Genomic DNA, 12,493 nt, shown 5'->3' on the forward strand with positions numbered 1-12,493 from the left:
ACAAATATATATAGCAGCTTTATTAGATTATATTATATCAAAGCAAAACACAACATTTTTAAATCAAGCTCTGAGTTTTGTCGTTGCCTACATAAGCTATAAAGGCTATTTTTGATCAACTGATATAATTGATTGAGTGTCTAAATGCTTATTGCATTTGGTATTGCCGACGGATGTAGCTCATCATACGGGTATTTTCTATTTTTGTTTCTTTCGTCAATGGTCTTACCAATCTCCCGTAAGTTCTGTCGAAACCTACAATGAGATGAATAAAAATAACAATAAGAGAGCTTTAACAAAAGTGTGAAAAAGTATTTGTAAGAAATGTACTAAAAAGTTGATGATTACCTGATACAAAAACATCGTTATAAAACATATTTACATAATTTATGGGTACTTACACCATTTTTTTTTTTATATATGTTAGAAGTTAGGAAGGTGTATTTTAGGGGTCGCTGATGGGCGTTTTCAATAATATTGTTCTTAGCATTAATTAGGCTGCTAGTTTCCTTTGATGGATTATTTGTATTTCACATTTTATCATGCCAATGTTTTGAGAGCCTACTATAGGGTATTCATTTTTTCCATTTGTTCTAAAGTCGTATAATGTTTATTCCTTCGATGAATTTTATTTTATAAATATCTTTTCTTTAGACATAGACACAGTTCTAGTTTTGATACCGATTACTTATTTTAACACCACAGAGGTTTTTTCTATCGATTTATATTGGAATTCATACTTGTGCACATTTTTGTATTTTATATCCTTCGTTTTATAAGCATAAGTTTTATTAGGATTTTTTAATTGGTACTCCCGATACTTAAACTGGTACCCGTACCCTGGTTTAAAGAAGAATGAGTAGAATTTGTTTGATATTTAATGCTGTTTTAATTTTGTACCTTGCCTTAATAAAAGTTATACTTTTTAAATCTGTGTTTTTTGCTTTTTGGTCGGGTTCTTGTCTCTTTGACACATTCCCCGTTTCATTATCAATTATATAAAACTCACTCTTCAACAAATTTTATTGCAGGTGGATCCACTATCAATTGTTTCTCAAAATCACCCAGACTTTGTGTTCCTTTCTCACTAAGAACTTTAACGGATCCCATCAACATTAGAAACTGGATTCTGTTTGAAATAGACCTAAGGACAGTTTCTAAAGTAGCTGGACTCTATAATCAGAAAAACGTTACATTTATAAATATGAAATCTGACCGAAAATGATTCTGAAAAAATAACTGAAGATTGATTTAATATTAATCAAATATCGTCATAGCACACGTCAATTTAGCTACAATTGACCTGATTAATGTTATCAGTTAGTGGAATTTCTCAAAACTTACAGCGTTGCAGAGACAAGTGTTGGTCATTGACTTGTATGCGACTTAGTGTTTGTAATTCAAAATTAGAAAAACAAAATATAAGGAACATGCCATAAACGGAAAGTCAATTAGTAAATAGCAATATCAAAAGCTCAAACACATCAAACGATTTGGAAACATTTTTGTGAATTGTTGAACAATTATGTTTATTGTTTGAAACGAAATAAATGTGAATAACAAATAAGCAGCCAAAACTCAGTCAGTTATTTTTACAGACTTTAAAAATACATATGTGTACCGTAAAAATGGGCAAGAATATGCTTACAACAATAGCATTACTCACAATATATATAATAACTTGAAACTGAAAAGTGCAAAGTTAATATGAGTACGAAACTCTTGCATAAGGCAATACATACAGTGTTTTGATGATGAAATATGTAATGGTTTGAAGCGGTTCAGAAAGCATGACAAAAAAAATCTTTGGTCATATATATTGTTTTGTTTTTTTGTGCTACACTGTGCCGACCGCGAAATTCCTGAAAAGTGAATGAATTTAACAAGACTAACACCCCTTTTTATTACTTTTTTACATTGTGTCATAGGTCAAATCTATTTGTTCAGACAGTTTACTCGTTTTTGTTAATATTTTGATTTATTTTAGCCATTTAATTGATATATTATGTAGTGTGTTTTTCTATGTTGTGATTATCATTTTAGGTTAGGGTAGAGGCTGGCATTTTTTTGAACTTTTACACCCGCTGCATTTGTTTGAACTTGTCATAAGTCAGGAACTTCTTTCTTCCATTTTTTGAAGTGGTCGTAAGTGTTTCCCGATTCTCGTTTTTTATATACTAGTATATTAGATCGTTGGTTTTCCTCTTTGAAATGTTTAACACTAGTAATTTTTGTGACCCTTTATAGCTTGCTGTTTTCTGTGAACCAGGGCTCCATGCTGAAGGCTGTACTTTTACAAATTGTGACTTAGATGGAGAATTGGCACATCGGCAATCATGCCACATCTTCTTCTACTTAATTATTTCATCTAATACATGCGTGTAAAGACGTACAATCATATCACTGGACAATTTGAAAAAAGTACAGTTAAATATTAGAACATAGTTATTTTAATCTTTTAGTACCATATTACAAGTTTAATACCAAGAAGTGTATGTATAACTTAACCAAGTCCAGTTACAGTTATATCTCTATTACACGTAAAATCCAATTTTGGGTTTGTAAAACATGTTTTGTATATTTAATGTTTCAACATTTAAAACAAGATTAATATCTACTGATTTTGTCGTTATACTGTTTGTTCTTCATTAATTTGTGATTTTGTCTGCCCTCCTCTTAATATAATCTTCCCTGTATTTTTGTTCAACACCAGCCCTTACCTTATCTTTAGGCGGACTTCCAGACAGAAAGTATGGGTAATTAAACGGAGCACCATATTCATTGAACTGTTGGAAGTTTGCTGCTGCATGACCAACACTGCAGGTGTAGATAATGGCTGTCAATGTTAAAACAAGCTGGTCTGTGGTTACAAATTTACCGTTATTTGGGACTCCCTGTAACAAAACAATAAGATGTAATTTAGTAATGTAATTATAGACTATCGTTGGTCATCTGACCGAGATTGATGTTCTCGCTAGAGCCGGTAAGACCAAAGTAAGAAAAGCAATCGAGTTGAGATGACCACTGATGATCTGTTTATTGCTAGTTTGCCTATGATGATGTTGATAATTACATTGACAACGGCTGAGAAAGATAATTATCAGTCAGTAAGATCAAAGTAAGATTTCGTATAAAAGCCTTACTCAAATTAACGTTAGAAAGACATATGTATCCTTACAATACGACTTTGTAAATTGTCGTTGTCGATACGGTCATCTGTAGCTGTCGTATTTGTTCCCAAGGGTAGAAAATACGAATATTGTGGTATATGATATTAAAATCGAGATAATCGTAAGTAAAGGAATAGCTTCATAATGAAAAGCTCTGATCAACTGTTCGATTTCGCTTTACTTTTTCTTCCTTATTGTTTTTCAGCATTTAACGTTTGTATTCTATTTTGGATTGTTTGCAGCGTTGAGAATCATTGCAGATACATAAATAGCTGAAATGATTTATTTTTCATATCCACATTTATTTAAAAAAATATCCCTATCCCTATCTTATTTTATGAATATTTTGTATATATATATATAATTAATATCATTTGTTAACTTAATGCACTACTTTCTCTTTCGTATTCGTTGTAATTGATTTCCAACGTAAACAAACACTTGTATGTGAACTGCATAAATATTTTTTTCAAATGTATACTTTACAAATGATTATTTACATACCAAGATTCCAACCCCGCTTTCTTCTCTGGACTTTACAAGTTCAGCTCCCCACTTTTGTAGTTCATAATCAGCAGTCAAGGAATTTTCTGATGCTGTAGCGGAAATAATGTAACAAAATACTTAAACAAAATACTTAAATAATCCATAACATCAATTTGGAGGCACCAATTGTTTAGAATAAGTAAAATCACAAAAATATTGAACACCGACGAAAATTTAAGACGGAAAGTCCCTTTTCAAATGGCAATATCAAAAGCAAAAAAAATATATAACTAAAAATGAAAAAAATGGAATATAGACCAAGTATATTATCAAAAATTCAAGACAAGAATACACAAATTTATCATAGTACAATAACACAAGGACGGTGTGTATAAATACAGAGCCATGTCATAAATGTATCAAAGAAACATAAAAAGGCAAACAGACAAAGTACATAGTAACAAATTAAGACTACATACAAACATGTTTTGCAATAGCACAAGAACTGGATGTATAAGTACAGAGCCACGCTAAATGTATCGAAGTAACATCAAAAGGCATACAGACAAGGCACATTGGCGAAAATGAAAGACAACAATACGAGAACATCATAAGCAATAACATAATGACAGGATGTATAAGTACCGCCAATATCTTAATCACAATTAAAACAAACAAATATTTGATAAAGAAGCACATTAAGGCATATCTTACACGTAACAACCTCCTTCATTGCTTTCTTATTTTCAAATTGTATTTATGTAAGTTAAATCCACCAATGAAAAGTAAAATCACAAAAATACTGAAAAGTCAAAACAGAAAGTCCCTAATCAAATGACAAAATCAAAAGCACAAACACACAAAACGAATGGATAACAAAAGAGGGACGAAAGATACCAGAGGGACAGTCAAACTGATAAATCTAAAATAAATTGACAACGCACTGTCAATTTCCTGACTTGGTACAGGCATTTTCCTATGCAGAAAAGGGTGGATTGAATCTGAATTTATAGGTAGTTTAACTTCTTACTTGTATGAAATTGGCATCACATTCCCTTATATGAACGGATTTCATATTTAAAGAACTTGGACTGAATGTCTAGAATAACATTGACTCTGACGTAGAATCGCACTTTGGACGTCAGAATGTAAACATCACACAGGAAGAGATATAAAATAATTTTGTCGTTCAAAGTATGAAAAGAATATAGGTAATAGTTATTTAAGGCATATCCTCTACATAATGTAAATTAGAAATTTACATTTCCTTTACATGCAACTTGCATTTGTATATTTGACAAAAGACAAGGTCGACAGTAAATACTTTCATATAGACTTGCTTACACCAAATGCAAGTAGGATTAACATGCAGTAACAGTACCGTCTCTTTAGTAATGATAGAGGTTAAAACTTAACTTAAACGTTGATTGAAACCAATGAAACTTCACAAGACTCACGTATAAAATTATATCAAATTTTTAATAGGTGGAGAATATAAAGTTAAAACATGTTGGAGTATAGAAAGCATTTTTCATTTTGATATAACAAAACCGTGTATTCAAATCGTGTATTACTTGAAGATGTCCCTAGAAACAGCTCACAGTTTTAGGTAGCAATACACAGTTGAATATAGTTATCGCATTTTGGCCATAGTGAATTTTCAAATATGAACGTTTTTGTACAACAAAATTGATTTTAGATAGTTGACGAATGAAATAGCCTTCGAAGTGGGTTTATATGACCATTAAGATTGTTTTTAGCATGTTTTATATGCCATACACCATTTATATTTTGACAGTTTTCACATCAGTACCGCCAATAGTTTCTGAAATTATTGGGGTGTTTTTCAACAACGAGTTAACGCTCAATATTTTCAGTTCAATTATCTGGAAAAACGAGCAGAAATGCATATGAATTTTTTTTTCGACCTCGTGATTGATAAATGCCTATGGTTACAAGAAATATACCACTCTATAGTATTGAAATTTTCCTTTGGATCAAAATATGAATACATGTGTGACATTTTGACCCCTCCCCCTTTTGCATTTTTTTGTATAAAAAATGCAGATTATTGCTATGGTTACACCAAAATGAGATTATATTTCACCATTATCACTATTGAAAATCAAATCTATGGTAGATACTCTTTCCATAAATATACACATGTATAACAAAAATATTATTTGTTAAAAAGGAATGTAAAGTGGGTGGTTTAAAATTATGAGTGTCAATTTAAAGTTTTTTCCTAAAATCCTCCCATTCCTTTTAATAACATTCTTAAAATTCCTTTACTGCATAAACTTCTCGTTTAAATTATTCATGGTGTTAAGTATAATATCCAGTTATCATGTTACATTCAATCTAACTATCCACGGGAATATTTAACTATTATAACTACCGTTATAAAAATTATAGTTTTATGTTTCTATATCGAACTATACAAATCCTTGATAATACTATCTTTTTTTTAAAAAAATACCCCATTAGAAACTCACAAGACAACAGCGTCAATTGAGATTCCAACTGTTTATGGTTTAAACATTTGAAGTTTAGGACACCAACTTCGGATTGGACATATTTGTAGTATCGACTGTTAACTTACAATAGTAGTGCACTACGTATTTCCTTACATAGGTTCTGATGGCATCATATAACAACAGAGCATCATCTCTGACATGATAGGCTCCATTCAGTACAGACTGATCAAATACCTGTAATAATATATAATTATGAACAGGATCAGTTTTGAATGAGCTTTTCCTCTGGATTACTTTCATCAGGAGACCGATTATTTTAAAGATAAGGTTGTATAAAATATAAATAGTTTAAAATCTATCTGACGCAAAAGTGCGTAAAAACAATAGCCACATTCATCTAATGTCATGTTATGTCAAAACAATGTCAAAAGGGTTTCTTCAACTTCGTACTTTATTTGGCCTTTTATAACATTTCTGATTCGAGCGTCACTGATGAGTCTTTTGTAGACGAAACGCGCGTCTAGCATACATATCAAATTTTATTCCTGGTATCTATGATGAGTTTATTTGCAACCACTGGATTGATGCCACTGCTGGTGGAGATTTATTTCCCCGAGGGAATCACCAGCCCAGTAGTCAGCACTTCTGTGTTGACTTGAGTTATCATTGATATGTTCATAATGACAAAACTTTGAATTTTTGAACAACTAAGGTTTTTTATTACCTCAGGCATAGATTACCTTAGCTAAATTTGGCAAAACTTTTAGGAATTATTGGTCCTCGATGCTCTTCAACTTCGTACTTTATTTGGCCTTTTACAACATTTTTGATTCGAGCGTCATTGATGAGTCTTTTGTAGACGAAACGCGCTTCTGGCGTAAATAATAAATTTAATTCCTGGTCTCTTTGATGAGTTTATTTGTTATTTATGTTTTTTGTTCTGTTTTTCTTTGTATGCATTGGTTTTCTAAACACATCACGTTGGTTGCAACAACAAAAAACAACGTAAAAATATGTAAAGGGATGCAACATCAATATGTCGACATTTGTATTCGCAAATAATTTAGGTGAACACATATATTAATGAAATTATCCTTTCATTAAAGGAAACATACCCCTCTGCTCTTTAAGTCCTCTGGAAGAGTTCCATGTAAATCCAATCTCCAGAATGCCATGCTAAAAATTAGTTTTAGAGATCATATAGATTGATTAGTCTTAAACGCCACTGTAAATCAATTGTGCTAGTTCGTGATGGTTTTTATTGGTAGAGTGCTCGATGAGAACTGACCTTATTAAAACTGACGATACAAAGATTGGAGTCGAGTGCATCAGTCCCTAAATCTAACCACCTCAGTGTTGACAGACGAGTAATTCAGTATTTTGACTATCAAGACCACTTGGCAACTCCATTATATGTATATTCTGTCCATAAGTGACATTTAAATGTAATATTTTTATTTTCTGTCAGTAACTTTTTCATTTAGAGTAGGATTGTGTGCATTGTTTTGTTTGTGATATATGGTTTGTATGACGTTTTTGCGATATATGATTTGTATGATTATCAATTGACGTTGTTAAATATTGTAGACCAGATTTGAAAATGTGTTCCCTTTATTTACCCTGACAATTTGACTTAAAATGAAGTTGTCAATACATTGTTTTTATACTAGTGTACTAGCGGTATCAAATATTTTGATGTATAACTGCAAAGTTGTCAAAAGGACAAATTCAAAGGTAAAAAAATATTCTTGCACAACAATTCTTCTATGACTAAGTTATCCTACCTTTATATCATTCTGCAAAAGTATGTTCCCTTGTATCATGCCAATTGATCAACAAAATAAACTATTTTCTTTCACAACAATACAAACAATCTTCAATATCTAGTTTTCTCACCTCTTTTTTATTATGTGAAAGTGGCCAATGACACCTGCACTTGAGTCTTTGTCTATGGCTCCACCAGGATTTATTAACGTGCCAAGAGCCAAGCTAAAGAATAAGTATTGCAGTTAGCTAAGTATATGTCTTGGGTTATTTTCTATATATCAATTTACTTAAAGTGTTCCAAAATTAGTCAGTCGAACCGGCAACAGACTGGACAATTAGTTTTTACTCTTATTCCGTTGTAATGACTAAGAACTATCAAAATTGTTCACCAATATGGGTCAGGATATTTAGCTGATATTCAGTATTGAAATTGCTTATTGAAAAGTTACACATAAAGTGTTCAATTTGTTCTTGTTTAATCTAAGTCCTGTCAATCTAGCATAATTTTGAACATAACCTTAAAGTAATTGCAATTATAGAAGATTGTTTATTTTTAGTCGTTAGCATTATATCCCAAATAAACACAGAAGTAGTCCCATAAATTCTTACTAGAGGAAGATTAAAAAATCACGATTTTAAATTCCTATGGAGATTTGAATTAAACAAGAAAGATAACTCTGCAAAAAAGCCAGAAATAACAATACAAATTGATACACAATTAATATTTTACCGCTATTGTTCAACAAAATGTTATGATTCTTGATATTTTAGCCGTCTTTAGAGTATAACAAACAAACTCTAAAGAAGTGTGTATATCTTTTATACAGCTACAATCGAGATTCCGTAATTTATTAGTTTCAATTTTCAACATGTCAAGTTGAAGAATCTCAAATTTAATAAAAAGTATTAAGCATACATTTTTCTATTTTTGGTTAAATGTTTCTTTTAAACAAAGTATATCATGAACAAATATAATATACAAATATAAACAATACCAAATTTTTACATGTATTTTAAAAAAAATGGTAACAAAGCTACATATTTGCAATTCCTTTAATGAAAAATGCACACAAAAAAATAAAAATAGCCATAACACTATGGTTTTGTAAATTTCATGAACAGAAGACAATATAATATAGTCAAATACAAACTTATAACCCCATCAGAGTATCATACTTTACATAAATTAAAGGAAAATCAACCAAAGACTGACAAAAAAGAGACTCATTTTTGCAGAGTTATCTCCCCTTCCAATGCTAGTTTTCATAGGAAATTGAAAATCCTGATTTTGAGTTTTCCTAAAGTAAGATTCTATGGGACTTTATTCTGTGTATATTTAGGGCTTATTGCTAATAGAAAAAGATAATTTGAAAAAAAAACCTATTTGGTTTTTTTCTCATTTTTTTATATATAAATAAGGCCGTTAGTTTTCTCGTTTGAATTGTTTTACATTCTCATATCTGGGCCTTTTATTGCTGACTATGCGGATTAGGCTTTGCTCATTGTTGAAGACCGTACGGTAACCTCTATTTGTTAATTTCTGTGTCATTTTGGTCTCATGTGGAGTGCTGTCTCATTGGCAATCATACCATATCTTCTTTTTTTTTATATATATACCTGTTTATTGCCATGAGATATATGAAATGTGGATTTAGTAATTTCAGAATTGGATGAGATGGCGCTAGGTTTCTTTTAGCTGCGACACATATTCCCTCCATCATTAAATGAGTAAAATCTGAGAAGAAAGAACAAGAATGAAAAACATTATGCATATGACCATATTTAGAAATAGATATGCTTTTTTTGTTCAACCAACTAAGATCAGGAAAAACAAATAACACACTTTTTACTGCTGTACCCTTATTGTGGACATTTTAACCTATCATATATTTTGTTCAAACGTCGGTATTAATATAATGGAATTTGATGCGACTGTCAAACAAGTGAGATGTTTAGCTAGCTATAAAATAAGTAAAATGCGTATACTTAAATGAGTAAGAGCTTGATGATATGTAGAATCCGCCAAGCTATACCACATTTTTGCTAACATCCAGGTATACTCTGGGTCTGATGGCAAGAAAACCTGTTTGAAAAAATGAAATATTCAAATCATAAATTGGCACTTTTGTAAATGCAAATTCGACCCCAAAAATTTGATCACGTTAGCTGTATTAGCCTCATCCTTTTAGAAATTTTAGTTTCCACTACTCTTAAAGAGTGGATTTTATTTGGCCTTTTTAAATTGTTTGATCCGAATGTCACTGATTGGTCTTTTGTAGACGAAATGCGCGTTGGCGAACAAAACGTTTAGAGTGGTATCTTTATGGAATTGTTTTTTAAATAGAAAACATTCATTAGCTTTTAATTGATATCCCGAATGGTTTGTACTGCATTTACCTTAATTGGGACTTCTCAAAACTAGAATTTTAAAAACCATTGATGTATAAATACATGAAAATTAACCCACAAATTAGTAGGCTACGGGAATATATAAAAACATATGCGAAAATCATGCAAAGAATAGCTAAATTCATTTACAGTCAATTTTACCCGAAGATAGTTTGAACCTGTGTATATTAGTGTTATAAATCATGACAGTACCGAATTATGACTTCTGAAATTTTAACTATAAATTATCAGCTGGAGAACTATCCTATCCATACAGATACACGATCATATGAAGTCTGAAAATATTAATAATGATTGTAAATAACACGTCAGTAGAATGATAAATGATCTTGATTAACTATGACTGAAATATTTGTGAAAGTATTAGTCTTGCAAATATGTTTTAACTTTAATGGCCACATTTATTTTCTTGTAGACTGGGAGAATAATTTGACACAAGTGTAAGTTATATATAATGCATCCTCAACTTACCGGATTACTTGGTCCTTTCTTCTGAAATAGCTGTATGGCTATTGGCATAAGACATTTGGCATCATTAAAATAAAATAGAGCAAATGGACATGTCATCTGCAAGACATAAAAAAGATCTTCAGTAATTGTGGTCAATATTTGTGGATATATTGTATGATTCAGAACTTCTAATAACTGTCTTCGTTTTTAATTCAAAACTTTCGAAAAGGATTGTGTATGAAAGTATTGCATGTACAGTGAACCATGGCAGATTTTCATTTTAAATTTACAAAATTGAATAGATGTATAAGCAGTTTAATATTCAATATTTAATAACAGGACAATTTTAATATACAACTGATGTTAACACTATTGGGTAACCAACGTAAGTTGATCATAGTGAATACTTATTGACTGGGTATGGGTGGAATAGTAAGTTTATTGTTCCAGAGGTGCAACTATTGCCCTGTGAGGCGTAGTCGAGGTCAATAGTTGTATCCAAGGCGACACTCAACTTACTTTTCCACGAATATTCAGTCAGTAAGTGTTTTATTATATCGAAAAAATGACAACAGACAATGCATGGCGGTGACGAATCAACTATCGTAATATATATAGCAGAAACCCAACCATAGCGTTTGCTTCATTAATATTCTGGAATGCTTAGAATACGTCTTGCACTGATGCAACCCTAGATACAAAAAGGTAAAAAGCGACGTAGTAACTACTGCGGTATTTCGAAATACCGTAGCTGCATTGGAAATTCCTCTAAATATGATGACACTTGCGGTGAAATAGTTTCATAGAGTTCAACGATTGCAATTTGAAAAAAGGTAGTCATATTGTCTATTCATTTTATATAGAAAATGATAACCGAGGTGTAATGATAACTAAAATGAACTGATAAATTGATTTGAAAGATTTTTTAGGATAAAATGGCACTATAATTTTTTCAAAACATAGATTAATAAAAAAAAAAAAAATCCGCAGCTGAATTCAGTTTACTTGGGTGATTTCGTTCATAGAGACTGAAAAAAGAAATTGTAAAAAAAATTTTGCCAAGTGAATTTTATTTTTGCCATTTCTAATACTTGCTTAATAAAGTCACAGACCACTTAACTAAGTGCCAATTCAGGGTCAAAATATTTTTGCTTCTTGCATGTATAATGAAAAAGTTTTCTTATAATTTCACGTATATTTATCAAAGTTCTTCACATATCGATGCGAGTTTGTTCTGTTTAAATGTAGACGTGTTTATGCTATTGAAAGATAGGTGTGTTTGATTGGATATATAGAAGTTTACGTGTAGAAGGGTCGTTTGATATTAGTTTTAGTCATTCGAGTCCCTGCAGTCAAGTGCACCAGAGGCTTTTTTTCCAAATGAATAATTATAAAAATCATGTATTTACAGTTTGATATCCAAGATGGGTTGCAAATGCTAATATTGAACAGACGATTCCAGTTGCTATATCAAATGAATTACGTGTACTTATCACCTCAATACAAATGTAATTGACTTTTGAAAGTTGCTATTCTCTACGAAACTGCACTTGACTGTGACTGGCTTCTCCCTTCTGAGAGTTTTGTATTATACTGAAAAATGTTGTATGATCGGTTGAGGTTACGAATTTGAAAATAACAAGGTTTTATATACTAGCATTGATAGAATTGAGATGAATATATGATCTTCAAGGCTATGTGTTTAGCTGAAGAAGAGATTAAACTGATAACAAA

The 12,493-nt window shown here is 31.1% G+C and overlaps 1 protein-coding gene across 1 annotated transcript in view; it reads right to left on the reverse strand.

Annotated features, from left to right (window-relative positions):
- LOC134696032 (allene oxide synthase-lipoxygenase protein-like) overlaps nucleotides 1-12,493 on the reverse strand; it is a 23,381-nt gene continuing 10,888 nt past the window's right edge. The window contains exons 7-16 of the mRNA XM_063557582.1: nucleotides 10,781-10,876; nucleotides 9,887-9,983; nucleotides 9,518-9,635; nucleotides 8,030-8,122; nucleotides 7,249-7,309; nucleotides 6,259-6,367; nucleotides 3,675-3,766; nucleotides 2,721-2,894; nucleotides 1,010-1,173; nucleotides 1-255 (exon numbers count right to left, since the gene is read on the reverse strand). Coding sequence (XP_063413652.1) covers nucleotides 141-255; nucleotides 1,010-1,173; nucleotides 2,721-2,894; nucleotides 3,675-3,766; nucleotides 6,259-6,367; nucleotides 7,249-7,309; nucleotides 8,030-8,122; nucleotides 9,518-9,635; nucleotides 9,887-9,983; nucleotides 10,781-10,876 — 1,119 coding nt within the window. The 3' untranslated portion in view covers nucleotides 1-140. The remainder of the gene's footprint in view (nucleotides 256-1,009; nucleotides 1,174-2,720; nucleotides 2,895-3,674; nucleotides 3,767-6,258; nucleotides 6,368-7,248; nucleotides 7,310-8,029; nucleotides 8,123-9,517; nucleotides 9,636-9,886; nucleotides 9,984-10,780; nucleotides 10,877-12,493) is intronic.

This window comes from Mytilus trossulus, chromosome 14, assembly GCF_036588685.1.
Source record: "Mytilus trossulus isolate FHL-02 chromosome 14, PNRI_Mtr1.1.1.hap1, whole genome shotgun sequence".
NCBI classification, from domain to species: Eukaryota; Metazoa; Mollusca; class Bivalvia; order Mytilida; family Mytilidae; genus Mytilus; species Mytilus trossulus.